Raw genomic sequence first — 21,972 nt, 5'->3', positions numbered from 1 at the left:
TTACGCCTAAAAGTCAGGCCGAAAGCCCAGCTTGCCAAGAACCAGAGCACACCGTCTCGTTTTGCCGCCCCCAACAAACCCTCCCTTACTGGAGTCACACAGCCTTGGCTTCTGGCGGTACAGTGGTGCCCCGCAAGACGAATGCCTCGCAAGACGGAAAACTCGCTTGACGAAAGAGTTTTCCGTTTTGGAGGTGCTTCGCAAAACGAATCTCCTATGGGCTTGCTTCGCAAGATGACAATGTCTTGCGAGTTCCTGCGGGTTTTTTCCCCTCCCCCCCTTTTTCTAAGCCGCTAAGCCGCTTATCAGCTGATCCGATAAGCCGATAAGCCGCTAAAAGCCGCTAATAGAGCTAATCCGCTAATCCTTCAATGGGCTTGCTTCGCAAGACGAAAAAACCGCTAGACGAAGAGAATCACAGAATGGATTCTTTTCGTCTTGCGAGGCACCACTGTATCGTGCAAGAGGTCCCAGAAGTCTCCGTACAATTTCGCGGGGCTCTCGCAAAATCTTGCCAGAACCCAGGATCCACTGCAACCACTTCTCTGGCGGTAGGAGACACGCCTGGAGAATGCTCCTTGGATTCTGTTGCCTGTGGCAGCTGCCTCGGCCTGCCTCCTGGACGGGCCAGCCCAGAACTGTCTGCTCCAGTTCTCTCCAGCCATTTTGTCTTCTTGAGCCCATTGTAGGCAACCTCGTGGGAGGCTGGCTGCTCCGTCTCTCCCTGAGTGCCAGTTCTTCACAGTTTGTTCTCAGTCAGCCTCTGCTGAGCACCACCAAGGACCAATCCATTCCTGAAGAAATCTAGTGTGCCAGGGAGAAAGGCACTAACCTACTTCAACAGGCTAGCTTTCCATGGGCAGGAACCTTTTAATTTTAGGGCAGAATACTCAGTTGTGAGGACGCGGGTGGCGCTGTGGGTAAAAGCCTCAGCGCCTAGGGCTTGCCGATCGAAAGGTCGGCGGTTCGAATCCCCGCGGCGGGGTGCGCTCCCGCTGCTCGGTCCCAGCGCCTGCCAACCTAGCAGTTCGAAAGCACCCCTGGGTGCAAGTAGATAAATAGGTACCGCTTACCAGTGGGAAGGTAAACGGCGTTCCGTGTGCTGCGCTGGCTCGCCAGATGCAGCTTTGTCACGCTGGCCACGTGACCCGGAAGTGTCTCCGGACAGCGCTGGCCCACGGCCTATAGAGTGAGATGGGCGCACAAACCCCAGAGTCTGTCAAGACTGGCCCGTTCGGGCAGGGGTACCTTTACCTTTACCCAGTTGTGAGGACACCCGGCCTTGCAGTGGTACACCCAGGCGTGGCCTGACTGTGAGAGTAGGAGTGATTGAGCACAGAGAAAGCAGGATCCCTCGTGCCTACGGGACCACCTCTCCCGATATGCCCTGCGGAGGACCTTAAGGTCCATAAATAGCAACACCCTAGTGCAGTGTTTCCCAACCTTTTTTGGAAAAAGGCACACTTGTTTGATGAAAAAAATCTCGAGGCACACCACCATTACAGCCCCGTGACGTCAGCGCGCAGCGTCACGCCGGGAGGGACGCACGAAAGTGTAAGTTTCAATTTTTCCCCTCCCCCTTGCCGGGGAACCTCCAAGCTTTGGGGGTGGGGGGGGAGGAGGCAGCAAAGCGAGGCAGGAAGGAGAGCGCGGCTTGGCTGGGTGAGCTTTGGCAGGGGCAGGGTATGAGAGCTGCGAGGCGGGCGCTGCGGATGGAGGCGCTGCCCGCCGAGCTCACAGGCAGCCAGGCAGGCAGACGGCGAGAGCCCCGTGCTGGGCGGCCTCTCCTCGCCGCCGCCGCCACGCCTCTCGCCGCCCGACTCACCCGCCTCCCTCCAGGCAACATCTCGCGGCACACCAGGCAACATCTCGCGGCACACTAGTGTGCCGCGGAACAGTGGTTGGGAAACACTGCCCTAGTGGTCCCGGGCCCTAAGGAAGTCAGATTAGCCTCAGCCAGAGCCAGGGCCTTTTCAACACTGGCTCCGGCCTGGTGGAACGCTCTGCCTCATGAGACCAGGACCCTGCAGGATCTGATTTCTTTCTGCAGGGCCTGTAAGACAGAGTTGTTCCGCCTGGCCTTTGGCTTGGAGCCAATTTGATTCCCTCCCTCTCTTTCTTTTTTCTTTTCCTTCTCCTGCGATGAGGCGGCTACATTTTAATATTTTAATGTTTCAATATTTTAATGTTGTATTTTAATTTTGTTTTTAAGTTCTATTCATTCAACTTGTTTTTGTTATTGCTTGTAAGCTGCCCTGAGCCCGGCCTTGGCTGGGGAGGGCGGGGTATAAATAAAAATTATTACTATTATTATTATTATACCTGAAAGCAAACCTTCCCAGGGGTTTAGGGCGCCTCCCAAGTTTTATTTCAAATAAGTGTCCTTCGGCTGAGGTTTCTGGGAAGGCAGGGCCTTTTTGGAGTGGCCCCATCTGCCCAGAAGCTCAGCCCATTATTACAACAAGCATGATGACTTACGGTCCCTTGTGGTTCCAGCAGCAGGGATCTGCTGGGTCTCAAACCCACTGGCTCCCCCTTTTCCCTGAAACCCAAGGGCTTCCTTCTCTCCTTCTTCTGTCTTGACCAGCCTGTTTTCCCTTCCCAGGTACATAGGCCCTGCATCGTCAAGGTGGGATACCTGCTCTTATGCACTGGCAGATTTGCCCTGGACGCCTCTCCTCGGAGCCTGGTGGAGGTGGCATGAAGGCCACCGGCGAGGGGGGAGACCCTTGTGCCCAACAGCTGCTGCTCAGTCCGCTCTGCCCTTGCCAGGTGTCTGGGACAACCTCCTTTATCACTTGCCAGCTGCCCCCAGAAGGGAGATTAGGGCCCAGAGGGCTGAAAGCCCCCTTCTCCTTGTGCCCTGGCAAGGAAGAGGACCCTTTGCGATCCAGATGCTGCCTGAACCAATGGCCGAGCCCTCGCCACTCCCCGGGGCCTCGCTTCCCTAAACTCTTGAGCCCTGCCTCTGAACTTGCCTCGCTTTGCGAAGACAGCACTGGTCTCCCCAGCTCACATCACTGTTAGCAGCCGGGGAGGAATTTCCTAAAGGGCCACAAGCGGCCGAAGAGAACCCTGCAGAGATCCCCAAGACCTCTCGACTCCCAACTCCTTCCCACTTTTTATCCTCCGGCTGCTCCGCCTCGAACGCGAGGGGCAAAATTTGGGAGCTGCTGTAGGATCCAGCAATCCCAGCATCCTCAGTTGAACCCCTTAAATTCCTGTAGGGGAAGGAGCCCAGGAGTCCTGTCTCCCAGCCCTTCTAGTCAGCCCATCTCTGACTCCCTGGTCTCTGATTCCGACATGGCTGTTTCCAAGAGGTGAAGGCTGGGGGGGGGGGATTCCTTCGTGGTAAGTGTCTTCCTGGGGACGCAGCTTCCGCTTACCCCTTGGCGACGCTCCCCCCTCGGATCACGACTGCCGCCCCAATGATCCATGGCTGCTTTGCACCAGCTCCCACCCACCCCCTTGGGAGTTTGGCGCAAGGGAAGTCGGCGGAGGGACGGCTGATGGAAGAGGACTGGACTTGGATTCCAGTTTTGCTTGGAGAACGCTCTGCTATCGGCGGAATCTGCGCAAGCAGATGCTGTACACGGTGCTTCCGAGTCACGCTTGGCACTTGGGATTGGCTGGACTAAGACTAGGACGGTCCTCTGGGTAGCTGCCCCAAGGCCCAGGCGGGACCTTGGAGAAGACTGCAAAGCTAGGCATGTCTCAAGTTTGCTTGATGGGAAGCGCCACTGGCAACAAAAAAAATGACTTATACCTGCACTTCTACACTTCTGCCACCTGGGGGCAGCACCAAGCCTTTCTTGCTCCACAATGCCGCACATACACAAGGTTGTTGGTAATTTATTTGGGATTGTGGTGTTTAGCTGTAAATCTTATTTCCCCCTCCAGCAGGTGGCGGACCTCTGTTCCCTGCCTCTTCCAAAAGGTGTGCGCGCACTCGTCTCTAATGAAGGGAAGCGCACAGGAGAATGTTTAGCTTGAAGTGGGGGGGGGGGAACTGTGCTAGTTTTAAGGTTTTGCACTATGCTCTCCTCTTGGTCCCTGGTCACCTTCTTTTCTCCCCATATTTATTATTCCGTCTCTCCCCCCCCCCCGTCCCCTCCTTTGTGTAATAATATGGCACACTGGGGCTGGATGCATGAGAACACTGTACATTTGTGACAATGTGTGTTAAGGTTGTTGCTGCTCCCTCTTCAGAGATGAAATAAAATTGGATTCTTCCGTAGCCTTTTGCTGCACTGCAATGCAGGAATTTTGCAACTAAGGGCCAAGACGAAACACGGGAGGGGAAGGAACTGGGGCAGAGGTAGCAAGACACACTCACGGCACCATCACAAGCAACTCCACGCTTTCACACATGACAAGGAAAACGACACTGTCTCACGCACTGATTTTTGCAGAACAGAGCTCTCTCTCTGTTTCCTTAGAGCACCCACCGTGGTGGGGTTTTTTACTGGCACCAGAATTTATGCTCCACAAGCTTCCGTTCCTCCTCCTCCCTCCCCCTCGAGCCCCCCACCCCACCCCCAAAACCACCAACATTTAGCAGGGGAGGCTGTGGTGTGAAAACTGTCTCTTTAGTATAAATAGGAGTTCACGATTCTATAATTTAAACACTCTTCAGACACAACAGTAACAAACGTTTAGAGAGCAGGTAGTAAAGTGACGAAGGCACAGGGGGGGCGTCATCGTCGCAGCTTCCGGGCGTGTTCTTCTGCGGACTTTGGGGGGGGGTTGGGGGGTCTCGGCTGCCAGACACCAGCTGGCAGGCAAAGGCCGCAGGACCGGGAGGGGAGGGAGGCAGACAAGAGTGCGAGGGCAACATGCATTTGGGAGGTGGGGGGGGGGGAGAGCAAAAGTAATACTGTCCGCCAAGGTCTCTGCGAAGGATCCAAGCAGACCTGGGGGGGGGGGCGAGGCAGAGTCCCTCCTCTGCTCCCCACGTTCCTCTGACCAGGCTGGGATGAAGTGGGTGTGAAGATTGTGTGAAGTGGCTCGGCACCCAGTATGGCTTTTTTTTCCTGGGGGAGGGGAGCCAGTCCCGTGGTGGACAGTCCTCTGAGAGTGGGGTTTTTTCACCCACCCACCCGTCCCAGTTGGTTTCTCTGGCAGCTGAGCCGCGTTTTGCAAAGATGCAGAGCTGACGATGGGTTCACAGTGAGCATAGCGTGACGTACAAGACGGGTCCCCTTGCCAGGCTGGCGTCCGTCCGCCTTCGAGCCTTTGCCGGGCAGCTGATGGGCGGTCCCCAAGGTGAAGACTCGTGGCGAACGCGGGTGGTTGGGCTCGAAGCGGGCAGAGTCTCCTGGATGCTAAGGGCCCAACCCCAGGATGTGTGCAGGTATTACCAACGAGAGCGTGGGTGCCTCTGGGCATGCGCAGGTGGCCACCGGAAAATGACAGCCGGCTCCCCTGGGATCCCAGGGAGGTTCCTACCGCCCTCTTGTGTTAGAAACCGGGCATGGCAGGCAGGCCGCCCTGCCTTCAGAGCAACTCAAGTCAAGCCCTGCTCCTGCCCGGGCTTGCCTCTGCCGGAAACCCTATAAAACAAGAGCTGCTTTTGAATCCACTGGGCAACGCCAGGCCTCAACCAATTCTACTGGTGAGTTTGGAGACTATTACAGGCACAAATCCTGCCCCCCCCCCATGACAGCGATAAACAGGCAAACTGGTAGGACATGGGATGCTTCTGCAGAAACCAGCATCCTTTATCCTGGCTCTTGCTGGAAGCCCAGATGCGCAGGGCGAGGAGCTGCAAACGGAATACTACTCCCCACAGAGAAAACGGCTCCTAGTGCATGTAGCCCAGGGCTTCTCTCTAAGCCTGTCGGTGCTAAAGCAAAAGCAGCGAGAGGGAGAAGTCCAGGGACCCTCTTGGAAGTTTGCGGGAAGTTTTCAGCCCAGGTTATTGGGAATTTTTCCCCCAGCACCCCCTCCCCAAACTGCACCCTCCCAGGTATTTTGGGCTACAACTCCCCACGGCTGCGCACCATGGGAGTTGTAGTCCCAAACGCCCAGAGGGCGCTGGGTTGGCAAAGGCTGCTCTGCCTGTACTCAAGGGTGTAAGATAAACCGCACAAGCGTGGCACTGTGTACATAAATGCAGGTGTGGTAAAGAGAGGCTCAAAGCTGCCCCAAATTGTACTTTCAACACTTATGAAGCAATAAATAAAATAGAACACACTTGCAGAAAACTGGCGATCTGCGTGTGTCTCTTAAGACTGCCCTCAATCGCCAAAGGATCAAAGGATGTTAGGAATATTTTAAATGGCCACATACTGGATGAAACATGTATATTTCTTTGAATCTGTTTTGGAGCAGCTGTTTTCCACGACAGGAGGGGTTGTAGCTGGCACTAAGCTCTACTTCGAGTAGACCCACTTAAATTACCCAGCCTAACTTAGGCCCACTTATTCCAATGGGTCTACTCTGCGTAGGGCCTAGCATCAGGTGCAACCCAGAATCCTCAAGCAGATCAAAGCCTGGCTGAGAATAGACACATATTCCTATAATTTCTGTGAACAGAATACAGATAAGCGGTTGAAATGTCTAGAGATAAGCTCTACTGGGATCCAGGCCATGCCCAACAAAGACCTACCATGGCATCCCCAGGGCTCTCTTAAGGCTCTGTGCAAGGTTATGCACCAGAACGGCTGCCCAACCTGAATTTCTGCCCACGCCGCTCTTTGCTTCAGCCCTCGACTCTTGTCTCTGGCCAAGAGGCTTGGGGAGAAAAGAAAGCAGGCAGCTTTCTCTGCCGGCAGCAGCCGACGACATCACAGAATTGGCTCCACCTAAAATATTTGCCCTCTCCTACTAAGCCACATCCACAGTAGGAAAACTGCCGAGCCCAAGCAACTATCTACTTGGGACAGATGAACTTCCAGTTACTGAACGGATAATTCCGCTGCAGTATCCTGTTCTCTTAAACATCTTCCACTAGTGCCCAAATTTATTCTTTTGAAAACAAGATGGCAGCTGCTCTTCCTGTAAATGCAACCCTTCAAAGTCGAGGGTTTGAGACTCTGGGCTTCCGAGCGGCTGAAACATCCCATCGATTTCCTTGCGCCTGCCTGAGTTTGGCAGCTCGCGCTTGACATTAGGAGGGCTGGCTATTTAAAATGTGCATTGACAGGCTGGGCGCACATATGTCGATCAAACTAGGGTGGGGAAAGCCATGTGGTACAAACAGGCCCGAGCAGTTGAGGGCAGAGCGCATCTCGCTGGCCCAGAGACGAGATCGAATCCAGAGGCAGATCCGTGGAGAAGAGAAAGAGCTGAGAAACCGAGCCGCCTGTCAGCTCAGTTCAGAGGAAAAGGTCCGTTTTGCTTCTGAAAGGACCACAGAGGAGGTCGTGAGGATGGGCAGCTGTCTAGGCCCCAAGGCTGGGACACGGGACGTTGGCAAGAGGACCCGGGCAGTATCTCGCTGGATCTCAAACACCTGGCAACGTGTGTCTGTGGACCAGTAGGTTACACTGGGAGGAGGAGGAGGAGAAGGAGGGAAAGTTGGGGAGATACACCTGCTGTTAAAGACTAAAAAGACCCTGATGGCGGAGGGGAGGGTCCTGGGTCCCGCAAGAAACTGGGACACGTTGTGCAAAACACACATAAATTTAAAACGAAGAGATGAAGAGGTGGGGAGGTGTTCTTCCTTCGGGACTGGGCCGTCCTCCCCCTGTGCAAAAGGGATTCCTTCCGCTTTCTCCGAGGAGCCGGGTTAGGGCGGGTGAAGATCGCAGACGGGTCCTATCCAGTCCAGAGCAGCAGGGCAGCTGGAAGGCAGTGAGGAATCCCCGCCTGGGAGACGAGGGGCAAGGGGGCAAGGTGGGGTGGAGGCAGCTCAGTTCACCCTTGTGCAAAATCTGCCCCGGCAGCAGCCTGTGCTAAGATCTTAGCTTTAAATATGGTTCATATTAATACTTTTTTTTTCTTTAAATAGCTGAGAAGAAGTGCAAAGGGTCCTGTGCTACATAGGTCTCAATATATTAACTCTGTTAGTCTCTCTCTCTCTCTTTTTCCATACAGTTAAGTGTCACAGGCGAAGGAGGAAGGGGAAAACCTGTACATACTCAGAAGCTGCTGGAGAGGCGGAGAGCTTCGCCATCTTGGCCAAGGGGCCTCGGCAGGGCAAAGAGTCACAGACACCTGTGAGGAGGAGGTCAGCCAAAGGAGGGGGGGGGGCGCCGCCCGGTTATACCACCGTGCCGCTGGGAGAGCCGCCGTTCTGGGAGTTCAGGGTCTGAAAAGGAAACAGGGTGGGGGAGAGAAGAGTTTTAAGCGCCGAGAAGAAAAATAGCAGGTCAGGAAGGGCTGCTGGGTTCCTTCCCCCTGAGATGCTACTTTTCTAAGTGCAGGGCGGTTTGGAACTTTTAGGTATACAGTTTATATACTGCTTAGTAAAAATAAAAATAAATCTCCAAGCGGTTTATTTAAAATAACGTAGGATTAAAACTAAAGCCATCTAATACATGCCTTCTGAAAGGTAAATAAGGTAAAGGGACTCCTGACCATTAGGTCCAGTTGTGGCCGACTCTGGGGTTGCGGCGCTCATCTCGCTTTATTGGCCGAGGGAGCCGGCGTACAGCTTCCGGGTCATGACTAAGCCGCTTCTGGCGAACCAGAGCAGCGCAAGGAAACGCCGTTTACCTTCCCGCCGGAGTGGTACCTATTTATCTGCTTGCACTTTGACGTGCTTTCAAACTGCTAGGTTGGCAGGAGCAGGGACCGAGCAACGGGAGACGTGCTTTCAAACTGCTAGGTTGGCAGGAGCAGGGACCGAGCAACGGGAGATCGCGGGGATTCGAACCGCCGACCTTCTGATCGGGAAATCCTCGGCTCTGTGGTTAATATATATTATATTATATTATATTATATTATATTATATTATATTATATTATATTATATTATATTATATTATATTATATTATATTATATTATATTTAAAGGTAAATAAATATATATATTTAACTAATTATTACAGAAAAAATGAGCAAAGAAAAGGAAAAGAAGGTTTAAGAATTAAGTATCAGGCTCCTGAAAGCTTGGGTAAGAATGCATATCTTTAAGACAGGGGCCCTCCAAATACTCCCACATGAAGCATGGCCAGGGATCAGGGATGATGGGAGTTGTAGTCCAACAACGTCTGCAGAGCTGCAGGTTCCCCACACCTGCTTCCAGGGGAGTTTAAATCAGGTTACTGTCCCTGCCTCTTGGGCCACCTGGGGAGGGTGTTTCAAAGGGCCACCACTGGCAGAGCCCGCCTCTGCGTTGCCCCCAAGAAGGAAGCCAGGTCTCCTCGGCAGCTCTTAAGCTTTGCTGCTGCCTTATGCCTGGACTGGTCCTTTGCTTTCCCAGCTGGAGAAAGCAGGCACCTGCCTGTCTGCCCACTCAGAATTAAAGTCAGGAGGGAACGAAGGAGAGGCAGGCAAGCAGGCAGGTATCAGCCGCTGCCCTGAAGGCCCAGCGCTGGGTTTTCTCCAACTAGACTGGAGCAAACAGTATTGGGAAATGGTAGCATCTGTTGTGGGGGGGGGGCAGGGGGTGAGGAATTGTGCAGTAGGCCGGAAGCACTGAGAGAATTCTCACTCGCTTCAGGAAGCTGTTTAATGGCTGGCTGGGATTGGCTCCCCAGTGAAATCAGGGGAGAAGAGACCCTCTCACTTGCCCTCCCGGATCTTGGCCTCTTAACTCCACCCAAAGCTGTTTCACAGCAGTGCCACTCCTCTTTGTGTGTGTTGCAGTGCTTAAAAGAGTGTCTGGCCAGGACCCAAATCAGACAGGGACTTCACACTGGGCGACCCCGGGGGCCGGCCGCTATCTCTTAAGCCCAGCCCACTTTGCAGGGTTGTGGTGAGGATGAGACGAGGCGGGGGGGAGGGGGGAGACAGCCACGTACGCCGCCTTCCGCTCCTTGGAGGAAAAGGTGGAATATAAAAGTAATAGACAAAAAGAGGAGACCACCTCATCTCTCTCGATGGCGTTCTGAGAGCACGCAATGCAGCTCCCGTCTTGCTTGTTCTCCTGGGCCTCCACTAAGCTGATCTTCCGTCTTTGTGCCTGGGCTTCAACAAGTAATGAAGCATTCGGCCGATTTGGTGGATAGATTTTGCTTCATCGCTGATGAAGCATTTCACCACTGCAGTGTTTGGGGCCAGGGCTGGGCAGGGCTCCCCCAACCCACTCTCTCTCCTCCTAGCCTGTGGTTTGGCTTAATGGCCTGTGCCATCGGAGGCGCCACGCCGCACGAGCAGCAACGCCCTGCTCCCGTTCTGGACTTGCGGCTCTGGGGGATAAACCAGGGCGGATTCGCGGGATACCGCCTGGGCTCCTGGACTCAGGGACATCCTTCGCAACCGATACGAAAGGAAGGATGAAGGAACCAAGAGGAAACGGTCACAGGGAAGAACAACTCTGGGATGAAGAGTCCTGCGAGCTCGCGAGATCCCTGCTGATCAAGCTAATGGAAGCCAAGCCGACATTCTGCTGGGAACAGTTCATTGTTCCAGGGCGGTTTCACATGCAGCCGTCCCCTGCAGCCTTCCTTCCGGGAATCTGAGTAACTGAAGCTCTGGGCTTTGGGAAGGCGGCATGAGGGCTCTGACAGGGTCCTAGAGCCCTCCACCCTGCTTCCCAAAGCCTAGTTCAGCGGTTCTCAACCTGTGGGTCCCCAGATGTTGTTGGACTACAACTCCCATCATCCCTGAGCTCTGGCCTTGCTAGCTAGGGGTGATGGGAGTTGCAGTTCAACATCATCTGGGGACCCACAGGATGAAAGGATGGCCTAATTGGTGCTTTTCCAGCTTTGGGAAGGAAGTGGGAGGGCTCTAGGACCCTGCCACAGCCTCGTTCCTCTTTCCCAAAGCCCAGTGCCATGCTTAGCAGGCGCTGGGAAGGCAGCACGAAGGCTGTGGGTCCCCGTCTCTCCACACCCCCAGATTTTAGCCTCTCCTCCGCATGCGACAAAGCAGTGAGCAGCCCACAGGTTCCATGTTGAAGTACTCTTGTGGCCCACTTGGTATGAAAAGTTGGCCTGCCCTGCTCTAGATCTGTCCCACTCGCTGTTACCTCCTCCTGGTTGGTGGCCAGCAGTTCTCCAGAGTCCCAGGCCAGAGCCTTTCCCAGCAGATGCTGCCAGGACTGAACCAACGTTAAATAAGTTGGAGTTCTTGTTATTAAATATATCAAGAAAAAAGCACACCAAGAACTCTGGGTCAATATAAATTTCAATAGTGGGAGTGGTCAATCTGACTATGGACCAACATGAACTTATCTCGACTCATAAACTTTTATCTTTAACACTGTAACGGATTATTGTGTTACACATATCCTTATGAGTTTCAGTGTGTAATCTCTGTTTGAGTTTGTAATCCTTGTCAGAATACATACTTTTGAATGGATTAGTTTTTGTTATAATTGACTATTGATTTGCAAAGAGGGACCACTCCCACTATTGAAATTTATCCTGGCCAGAGTTCTTGGTGTGCTTTTTTTCTTTGCCAGGACTGAACCAGCCTGCTGGTCGCATGCCCTACCGTGAGCCACGCCCCTTTCCCAGGAGTGCTTCCCCCTAGATCAAAAACGGCCACTTCCCAGGGCAACCCAAGCTTTGAAGCCCTCCTGCCAGCATCAAGGGGCTGCCCCACTCACCGCCTTCCCCGGCCTGGCCCACGTGCAGATGAGGCCCTCCTGGCAGGCGGTGATGATGCAGTCCTCCAGGAAGAGCAGCACCGTCAGCCGCTCGTGGGCAATCTTCTTGCAGACGAGGGGCTCCAGGAGGGGCACTTCGTTGATGCGGGGGCACAGCGCCGTGCCCAGGACCTTGGCCGTGTCCAGCTTGCTCCGGGGCACCACGTTGAGCTTGTCGTTGCTCTTGCTGATGTTGCCCAGGCTGTGGTAGCGCTTGTGCTCCTTTTCGGCGTTCTTGTCCTTCCGCTCCTGCAGGGTGAGCGTGGCGAACTTCCCGATGCTGAAGGGCACTGCGCCATCGGCCACGTGGCTCTTGGCGGCGCTGGTGACGGCTGGGTGCGGCAGGCTGTTGGAGCGGGACAGCGAGCGGGGAAGGGCCCCCCCGCCGGCCTCGGCCGCCAGGTTGCTCCCGCCGCTTCCCGAGGGGGGGATGCCGGCGCTGAAGGTGTTGGTGAGCGTTCGGGCCCGGGAGAGCGGGTGGTGGGGGTACAGGACGTCCTCCGTCAGGTCCCAAAGGCAGAACTGGGTGTCCTGGCCGGCAGACCCAAACCGGTAAGTCACCGTCGGGGTGCTTTTGGTGCTGTGCTTAGAGAGGTGGGACAACGTGCTGCTGGTCCGCACCCTGCAGAAATTGGCAGAGTCCTGGATGTCCTCGTCGCTGCCGCTGAACTCGCCGCTCTCGTCGTCCTCCGTGCTGGTGGTGAAGGGGTCAAAGGCCACCGCGTTGACCCACGACTTGTGGCCGTGGCCCCTGGCGATGACCCGGCCCTCGGCAAAGGACCAGACCGTCACCAGGTCGTCCTCGCCGCCCGTCACGATGTAGCGCCCGTCGGGGCTCCAGCAGACGCACAGCAGCCCCCCAAAATAGCTCTTCATCATCCCCTGCAGGAGCATGGAATCGAAGTGGAAGACGCGGAGGCAGCCGTCTTGGCTGACGCAGGCCAGGTAGCGGCCGTCGGGCGAGAAGGCAAACTCGTTCAGCGCTCCTTCGCCCACCGCCCACTTCAGCAGCGGGTTGCGGGCGCTCTTGCTCTTGCAGGCGTAGACCGTGAAGCCCTCGCCCTGCTTGAGGAGGGTGTACTGGGGCGAGGCGGAGCCGCAGGGGTGCTCCACGTTGTACAGGTACAGGTGGCCACTGGCGTGGGAAGCCAGGAAGAGGCTCTCCGTCTCGGGGATCCACTTCACAAAGGTGACCTTTGTCTTGTCAATCAGCCTCTGTCGGGTGGGAGTGGAGGAAAGGAGAAAGGTGAGGTGGGCCCATGGAGTTCCACCAGCCATTCAGTGTAGCCCTCCCTGCTTGAACTTGCTGGGAACAGGCCCACAAATGTGCACCACACTCTCACTATAAAATATTTAACAGGCACGAGTCTCTTAACTGCCCTTGCTGATCTCTGCCTAGAGATCATCAGCGCAGGCCAGGGAGAGTCAACAAGAGGTTATGCAGAGCTACCGTTGCAACTCCCAGCGCTGAACAGCACATTCAGAACTAGCCTTGGGCCAAACTCCTGTGCCAACTCTGGCTTGAAGTACTTCTTTTTCCAAGGCATCGTTTCTGCGGCACAGCTCTATGGCTACAAACTGGCAACATTTCCCAGCTGCCGTTCTGAAAAATCTCTCAGGGCGACTTAAGAATACAATCGACAAGCAGTCACATTAAACCACACTTTGATTGTTTAAGCCAACTAAAACTTGTAGCCCTACATGTTATAAGCAATTAACAGCAGCAATTAAGGGAAGAGCGACATTTAAACAGAGGCCCTAACCCAAGCCCATTGACCTGGGAGGAATGAAATAAGAGACTACAATTGATCTGTATCGACTCTGAGTCGCTGCTTCTGCAGAACACTCTGGACTCACCTCCTCGTTGAAGAGCTTACTAGTATCCTTCTTGATGAGATCCAAGTACTGCACTTGCCCAGCCGAAAAGCCAACCAGCAGCGAGATGCTTTCGGAAGCAGCTGTGAACTGGTTGAAGTCGTGGCAAGTGGGCTGTGTCCCCTTATAGATCCGCTTGTCAATGGGCTTCTTCAGGTCGATAGACTGGAAAGCCAACAAAAATAGAATGGGTGGGAAGTTAGACTGCAGGAATCAAGCACTGGAACGGAATCTGACATGGAAGCAAGAGATGGCAAAGCGACCTGCCGACACTTCCTTCACTTTGCGTAAGAGAAACACAGGGAGTGCCTACAGCTGTGTGTGGAGCACAGAAATGGCCTCAGAGCACACAGCCCTCTATGGAGACAGGCACCAACCCCACATTTCTTGGCCTTTCAGCAACTGCCGTTCTCCACCCATTTCGTATCGGCTACCTGCATCAACTTTGCAAGCAAGGCTATGGAAGTCACTCGCCCCACACTGACCACTTTGTGGTCTAACAGCTGCTGGTGGCAAGGAGCCTTTATTAAGCTCTCCTGCCTGGTTACGCTGAAGCGATTCTCAGTTGCCACAGGAGACCACAGCTCCAAGTTAAGCAACAGCATGCTTTGTCATTTTGCATTAGCTTTCCTACTTTCCCTGGCCATCGGGACCACACTCCTCCGGCTTCTGAGATCAGCCACTGACCAGCCGAAACTTACCAACCCCTGGCCATTTCTGAGCCTCTTCCACATCACCCCAATGCCTTCCCACCTGCTTCTGCCCATCTCCCGGCAACCTGGCTGCTCCTTCCCTCCCCGCACCCTCAGTTGCCCTTTCAACATCCTCCTCCTTGCACGCCCTTCCCTCGGCTTGGCTACAAAACACACGCACAGAACACCCCAATACTGGGACAGCTCTGCCGGTAGAGGCTCTCAATCCCAGAGCTGTGGGTTCAAGTCCCGAATGATCCTTGCATGGACTAAAAGACCCTCCTGGTTGCTACAACAACTCTCAAACTGTCTCCATCTTTTCTGGTCCTACCCCCCCCCCACCAACCACACCCTAAACCTCCCTCTTCTGCATACCTGCGCACCCCCACTTCCTCCCGCTCCTCACCTGGGCCAGCCCCAAAACACCCATCGCCCCTCCCTCTGACCTCCCCCCCCCCTCGGCGGGCGCTCACCCTGCGTCCCCGCCCCGGCGCTCCCCCGGAGCCCGAGTAGAAGTAGAGCTCTCGGCCCAGGTTGAAGCAGACGCGGCTGCGCTCGGCGGCCAGGCCCCCCGGGTCCCCCTCCCCGCACGGGTCGCCGCCGCCTCCGCCCCCCGAGGCCGGGCTGAGGCGCACCAGCGAGAGGCGCACGGGGGGCAGCGAGGGGGCGGGCGGCGCCGGGGCTCCGACGGGGACCCCGGAGGGCGGCGGGGGCGGCTGCGGCGGGGCGGCGTTGGCCGAGGCGGGGGCGGCGGGCGGGGCGGGCCTGGCGCGGGGCTCGGGGGCCCCCAGCAGCCGGTAGGAGCCCTCTCGGGTGCGGAACTGGCTCTTGATCTCGTGCGGCGGCTGCGGCGGGGACGGGCCTCCGTCGGGGACCGGCGCCGCCGCCGCGGCTGGGGCCGGGGGAGCCAGCGCCGCCGCCATCTTTCCGCCGGGCCGCGGCCGCCGCCTCCTCCTCCTCCTGCCTGCCGGAAGTCGCGACCCGCGGCTCACCTCGCCGCGCCCGGAAGCTGCGCCGCGGCGCCTTGGCAACGCCGGAGGGGGGCGGCCGGAAGGGAGGTTGCTGGGCGACGGGAGAGCCCCGCCTCGCAGGAACGGGGGCGGGGCTTGGGGAGAGGGCGAGGCCCTTAGCAACCGAGGGAGGATGCGGGCCTTAGCAACGAGGCCTGCGCTTAGCAACGGGGCCTCTGCCTCGGGAGCAGAGGATGGAGGGCAGGGGGCCTTCGGAAGTGGGAAACCTCAGGTTGGCAACGCAGGGGCCTTCTCTGCAGTGGCTCCCTGTCTGGGCAATGCTGTCCCCAGGGAGGTTCACCTGGCGCCTTCCATTGCAGTTTTACCTCGGGTTACATACACTTCAGGTTACAGACTCCACTAACCCAGAACTAGTGCTTCAGGTTAAGAACTTTGCTTCAGGATAAGAACAGAAATCGGGCTCCGGCAGTGCAGCGGTAGCAGGAGGCCCCATTAGCTAAAGTGGTGCTTCAGGTTAAGAACAGTTTCAGGTTAAGAATGAACCTCCGGAACAAATTAAGTTCTTAACCCGAGGTACCACTGTATACACTTTTAGGCACCAGGCAAAAACATTCCTTTTTAACCAGGCATTTGATCTGATTTATATACAATGCCCTTTAAAAATGTGTTTTTTTAAGGCTGGGGTGGGGTTATTGGGATGCTTCTTTTATTTTGATTATATAATTTGTGGTTTTATGTTTTGTGAACCACCCTGAGACCTCCGGGTATAGGGCAGTATATAAATTCAATTAATTTTTTTTTTCTTCCAGTAGCACCTTAGAAACCAACTAAGTTTGTTACTGGTATGAGACAAATTTAGTTGGTCTCTAAGGTGCTACTGGAAGGATTTTTTTTATTTTGTTTCAACTACGGCAGACCAACATGGCTACCTCCCTGTCAATAAAAAATGTTTGACAGCACCAGGCTTTTCTAAGCCATCTCCTTCCTCCTCCTCCTCCTCCTCTCAGCCCCACCCAAAAAACCAACCATCTTTACTACCTCCAAGGCACATGAAGTTCAAGGCAATTTACATATAGCATCAGTTGTGTTTACCCAACTAACAGATTATCTCTTTTTTATAATTAAGAACTACACCACCCCACTTTACGCAAGCAGGATAAAAAACAACAACTCCAGTACAGACAGAAAAGCAGTTGAGACCCGAGATTCTTTATTTAGAAATCTAATCCACTTTATTCTTATTTTCCTGGTTCCTTTCCCAGTTAACCCCTTCCCCCCCAATCTTCTTTTCCTGAATCATCAGCTGTCTGCTTTTTCCTCTTGCTCCACAACGGGGTCCGACAGCTCCTCTGCTGGGCTGGGAGAGTTTGCAGCCAGAGCAGCGGAAGGGGCAGGAGGTGGTGCCCCACCGTCTGCGGCCGGCTCCTCTTCCTCGAGGGAGAGGGTGGCTTGCTTGGCTGTGGGTGGCTTGCTTGAGGATCCCTCATCTGAGCTGCCACTGCTGCTGCTACTACTGCTGCTACTGCTGCTGCTGCTGCTACTACTGCTGCTGCTGGCTGCTCCTTCCTTGCTCTGCAGCTCCTGGGGAAGAGACCAAGAAACCACCATCAGTGTGCAGAAGAGCCAAGCTCCCTGGCTCCTCTCAGAACTTGAAAGGCAGAGAAGCTCAACATCACTTGTGTCAAAGACTGCTGTCTTCGGAAATTAATCCGGCTTTCAAGTGGATGCCTGCCTGAACCAGATACGGTTTCGGCGGCTTGCGCTGCGTCTATAATCCTCTCGGCAGGGAATGACAGAAATCCAAGACACAACCGAGGTGCTTTCATAGGTGGAACTACAGGAGGTTTGATGGCCACTTCCACTGACAAGCAAAAAAAAAGTTGCGGTACCTTGGGTGGCCAGGGGCCCTCTAAGCTGGAATCCAGCTGGGAGCTGTCTCCTCCAAAGCTCTCGTCTTCCTCCTGCATGCTGATGAAGATGGTGGGAGTCTCCGCCTCAGGCACCTCCTCCTGCAAGTCCACAGATTCCTCGGAAGGGAGTGGGGTCTGGGGGGCTGCCGGGCGGGGAGGCTGCTGCTGCTGCTTCAGTTTCTGCTCCTCCTCCAGCTGGCGCTTGAGGGCCTTCTCCTGTGCCAAGCGCAGGGCAATCATATCCTGGGACACGCGAGGCAGGAGGGGCTGAGGCTCCATTTCTTCCTAGGATTGGCAATGAGCTGCGTTAGGCCCTGCAAAGTGTCCACTCCTTTTTCAAACCCTTTTCTAGTTTGGGGGGGGGGGAATGAGCGCACCATGCTCCTGGCACTAGGTCCAAATTCCCAACACTGTTCTGTGGTGAATCCCTCCCTCCCCACGCTGGGCCTCTATTTCTATGTCTAATACAGGGAAGCAAGGTAGCCTAGCTTCCCTTCTGTGAAAGTGTTCCCAAACATGCAGAAATAAAAGAACACTACGCAAAACTTAGGGACGCAGGTGGCGCTGTGGGTTGAACCACAAAGCCTAGGACTTGCCAATCAGAAGGTCGGCGGTTCGAATCCCCGCCACGGGGTGAGCTCCTGTTGCTTGGTCCCTGCTCCTGCCAACCTAGCAGTTCGAAAGCACACCAGTGCAAGTAGATAAATAGGTACCGCTCCAGCGGGAAGGTAAACGGCGTTTCCGTGCGCTGCTCTGGTTCGCCAGAAGCGGCTCAGTCATGCTGGCCACATGACCCGGAAGCTGTATGCCGGCTCCCTCAGCCAATAAAGCGAGATGAGCGCTGCAACCCCAGAGTCGGCCACGGCTGGACCTAATGGTCAGGGGCCCCTTTACCTTTACGCAAAACTTGTTTGCGTCAAGGTCTCCAAGTTCGGGCTAAGCTGCGCTGTCCCCAAACATTGCGATCACGTATCTGCAGTGCTGCAGGCTTGCAAAAATAAAAACCATTGCACTTCTGCTCCCATTTGCAAACTCTGATTGGACATCACTGAAATGGTTCTCTCTACCCTCCAAGGCCCTTTCGAGTCTCTCCACAGTGCTTTGCCCCTCCTACCATCAACCACTCAAGCTGCGCTCCTATATATGTTCACATAGGAGCATAAGTCCTACTGAACACAGTGGGACCGACTGCCAAGGTTCACTGTGAAGGTCACAGAAACAGAAATCCAATGGCAGATGAATTGTCCTTCACAGTTCCCTTCTCCCCACCCTCCATTTCTGGCGTTCCCAACACTGAATGCTCGCTATGCATGTAACCTGGCAAAATCCGCATTTGTTCAATGCTATGAACGCCACCTCCTCCCTGCCCACCGTGTGCTCTGACCTCTTTCTCTCTTCTCAGCTCCTTGGTCCTGGGCGGGGCTGAGACCCTCGCCTCCTCCAGAGGCTGCAACTCCTTCCCTTCAAGGTCTTGCTTGTTGCTGGCTTCTAGGATGGCCATGGTGGAATTGGGAACATGAGCTTGCTGGTGGAGAAAAAGCAGAGGGGGTGCCTCATCCAGACGTGCGCCAACCATTGCATTTGAAAGTATTCTCTCAAACAGTATTCTCTCTGATACTTTCACACATACCCTATCTTGGTTAAAATCCTACTGAGTTGGTTGAACAGAAGTTCATTAGTACGCTTTGCAAGAAAACCTGTTTTAGAATTCGTGGTCTTATTTAAAATTACTGTTCTGGACTGGAGATGTGTGCATGTGAGTATTGCTGATGTAGTACTGGGTTTTCTTGTGTCTTCTGACCTATCCCAACCTGTAAGGACTGAGTTTCAAGTAGGACTTCTAGGTCTGCCATGCCCCACTCTTTAGACCAGGGCTGGGGAGCCCCTCCCTTTCTGACACCAGCTCCCTTCATCTCCAGCCAGGGTGCCCAATGGTCTGGGGTGATGGGAGTTGTAGTCCAACAACATCTGGAGGGCCACAGGCTCCCCAGCCCTGTGGGATCTTTGTCTTCAGCAGTGCCTGTCCAGGGGAGAGCCTAGCACAGACAAGGAGCAGGAACCAAAAGACTGCAATAAATGTCTGTGTGTCTTAATATATCATGCCTTTCAGTCGGTTTTTAATTGTGGGCTGCTTTGGGAGCCAATCCTAGCTAAAAATGGGATAGGAATACAATACAGTAAAATGAACCAACAAGTTACCTCTTAGGATTCTTTAAACCGGAACTTTCCAAACTGTGTGTCGTGACACATTAATGTGTTGGCTGCAGTGTGTCACGCGAACGCTCCCCGTGCTCCTCCTGGGGCTGGAAAGGGGTTAGTTTAACCTCCAATTTGCTACCAGTAGCACCTTAGAGACCAACTACGTTTGTTATTGGTATGAGCTTTCGTGTGCATGCACACTTCTTCAGATATTGTGTGCATGCACACGAAAGCTCATAGCAATAACCAACTTAGTTGGTCTCTAAGGTGCTACTGGAAGGATTTTTAAATTTTTTTTATTTTGTTCCGACTACGGCAGACCAACACGGCTACCTACCTGTAACTGCGATTTGCTAGTAAATCTGAATATGTCACAAAATGAGGCGTGTCTAAAAAGTGTGTCAGCAACATGAAAAGTTTGGAAAGCTCCGCTTTAAACCATGCCCTTCAAACTGTGAACCTTGATTTAAAAAGGCAGCTATGGATTAGAAGCACTGAATTTTGTTTTGACTCGAATAACCTCTCCCCCAGCTTGCTGCAGGACCATGTGCTCTGCAACTGCAGCTGTGTTTGGGGCAGTACCTGATGCGGGGTGAAGGAGCGGACATGGGCCAGCAGAGGCTCCCGCAGCTCTGGGCACTTCTCGAAGACGGCAGTGAGCTGCTGAGGAGGCAACTGGAGGATGACTTGGAAGGACTGCGGCTTGGTCCGCTGGCAGCACTTGATGAAGCCCTCCCAAACCTTGGGGTACTTCCACACCTGGGGGAGGAAGGGGAAGAGTTAAAATGGGGCACCAGCAGCCAGAGCCTGCTCTGTGTCTCGCCCCAGTGGCCTATGGTTCATCAGGCTGAACTGGCCACCAGCCAGATGCCTCTGGACGGGTCACAAGCCAGGCATGAAATCCAGGCACTGGATTTCCCCTATAGGCCAACCAGTACGCAGAGGTATAGGAGGCACCTGTACACAGAGGTTGCATCTCTCTATCGTGCCATCATCGTGGGCACCCACAGGCCTACGCTGCATGAGTCTGTCCAATCTTTTAAAAAAGCCATCTATAGCAGTGTCCTTCGCTACTCAAGTTTTTCTCCCTCTTATAACACTAGAACTCATGGACATGCTATGAAGCTGAACGGTGGAAGATTCAGGACTGACAAAAGAAAGCTCTTAGTTTAGGGAAGTTTTTAATGTTTATTGCTGTATTCTGTATGTATTGTTTGGTTAGAAGCCACCCAGATGGGCAGAGTATAAATAATAAATTATTACTGCTACTACTACTACTACTACTACTACTACTACTACTATTCATAAAAAGGTAAAGGGACCCCTGACCATTAGGTCCAGTCCTGGGCGACTCTGGGGTTGCGGCGCTCATCTCGCTTTATTGGCTGAAGGAGCAGGCATACAGCTTCCAGGTCATGTGGCCAGCATGACTAAGCCGCTTCTGGCGAACCAGAGCAGCGCATGGAAATGCCGTTTACCTTCCCACCAGAGCGGTACCTATTTATCTACTTGCACTTTGACATGCTTTCGAACTGCTAGGTTGGCAGGAGCAGGGACTGAGCAACGGGAGCTCACCCCGTCACGGGGATTCGAACTGCCGACCTTCTGATTGGCAAGTCCCAGACCCTGTGGTTTAACTCACAGCACCACCCATGTCCCATGATTATTCATGTACTGCAGTTAATCTATGGAACTCCCTCCCACAGGAGGCAGTGATAGCTACCAACCTGGGTCGCTTTAGAAGAGAACTGAACAATGGCTAACAATGGCTACTAGCCACAAGGCTCAGAGGCAGCAATGCTCCTGAATACCAGTTGCTAGAAGCCACATTATGAATTCTGGTGCTGGAGGAGACCCTTGAGAGTCCCATGGACTGCAAGAAGATCAAACCTCTCCATTCTGAAGGAAATCAGCCCTGAGTGCTCACTGGAAGGACAGATCCTGAAGCTGAGGCTCCAATACTTTGGTCACTTCATGAGAAGAGAAGACTCCCTGGAAAAGACCCTGATGTTGGGAAAGATGGAGGGCACAAGGAGAAGGGGGCGACAGAGGACGAGATGGTTGGACAGTGTTCTCGAAGCTACCAGCATGAGTTTGACCAAACTGCGGGAGGCAGTGGAAGACAGGAGTGCCTGGCGTGCTCTGGTCCAGGGGGTCACGAAGAGTCGGACACGACTAAACGACTAAACAACAAAGAAGCCGCAGGAGGGGATCCTGTTCTTGGATCCTGCTTGTGGCTTTCCAACAGGCATCTATCTGACCACTGTGAGAACAGGATGCCGGACTTGACAGGCCACTGGCCTTCTTCTTACAATATCTTGTGTGCTGGGCTGTTCCTCCCACCCTCGGGAGATATTCTTGGTTTTGCGGGTTGTCAAAGAGTCAGCCACGCAGTAAGAGACCTCCCTCTGCCCCCAACAGAGTGAATCCGCTGAAGCAGTCCCCTTAGAAGGGTGGCCGCGATGCCCAGAAGTGCTGCCCTCTGCAGCAATGAGTGCAAGAGGCAAAGGACGACGGGAACCTGGCTGCAGAGGACAAAGGCAGGTCTCTCCCACGTCCTTCTTGTTAGAATTCCCGCTCCATGATTGCAGTCATGGGATTGTTGTCTTTCACATGATGGTATAT

The 21,972-nt window shown here is 54.2% G+C and overlaps 3 protein-coding genes across 9 annotated transcripts in view; 1 reads left to right on the top strand and 2 right to left on the bottom strand.

Annotated features, from left to right (window-relative positions):
* The window catches only part of DMPK (DM1 protein kinase), a 56,980-nt gene extending 54,121 nt beyond the window's left edge, over positions 1 to 2,859 (top strand). For 2 of the 3 annotated variants that reach the window (XM_081200432.1, XM_081200431.1), the window contains exon 14: positions 2,606 to 2,746. Coding sequence is in view for 1 of the 3 variants with exons in the window: in XM_081200433.1 (XP_081056559.1) it covers positions 2,606 to 2,704 (99 nt within the window). In the remaining 2 variants the exon portion in view is untranslated. Of the gene's footprint in view, positions 1 to 2,605 lie in introns of all 3 variants that reach the window. The other variant, XM_081200433.1, reaches the window with a different exon arrangement.
* A 1,714-nt stretch (positions 2,860 to 4,573) lies between these two features.
* DMWD (DM1 locus, WD repeat containing) lies at positions 4,574 to 15,190 on the bottom strand (the record flags this gene model as incomplete). The annotated part of the gene is made up of 4 exons (XM_081200365.1): positions 4,574 to 8,254; positions 11,662 to 12,915; positions 13,558 to 13,740; positions 14,741 to 15,190. 4 exons carry the CDS (start codon positions 15,188 to 15,190, stop codon positions 8,207 to 8,209), a joined length of 1,935 nt encoding a protein of 644 aa, XP_081056491.1. The 3' UTR covers positions 4,574 to 8,206.
* A 1,236-nt stretch (positions 15,191 to 16,426) lies between these two features.
* Positions 16,427 to 21,972, bottom strand: part of SYMPK (symplekin scaffold protein) — a 257,360-nt gene continuing 251,814 nt past the window's right edge. For all 5 annotated transcript variants that reach the window (XM_081200151.1, XM_081200152.1, XM_081200149.1 and 2 more), the window contains exons 24-27: positions 19,930 to 20,106; positions 18,533 to 18,673; positions 17,128 to 17,433; positions 16,427 to 16,819 (exon numbers count right to left, since the gene is read on the bottom strand). In XM_081200151.1, the coding sequence (XP_081056277.1) occupies positions 16,538 to 16,819; positions 17,128 to 17,433; positions 18,533 to 18,673; positions 19,930 to 20,106 (906 nt within the window). In that variant the 3' untranslated portion in view covers positions 16,427 to 16,537. The remainder of the gene's footprint in view (positions 16,820 to 17,127; positions 17,434 to 18,532; positions 18,674 to 19,929; positions 20,107 to 21,972) is intronic.

The sequence above is a fragment of the Podarcis bocagei genome, assembly GCF_964188305.1.
Source record: "Podarcis bocagei genome assembly, chromosome: 7".
Taxonomy (NCBI): Eukaryota; Metazoa; Chordata; class Lepidosauria; order Squamata; family Lacertidae; genus Podarcis; species Podarcis bocagei.
This window is presented reverse-complemented; position numbering and strand designations above follow the sequence as displayed.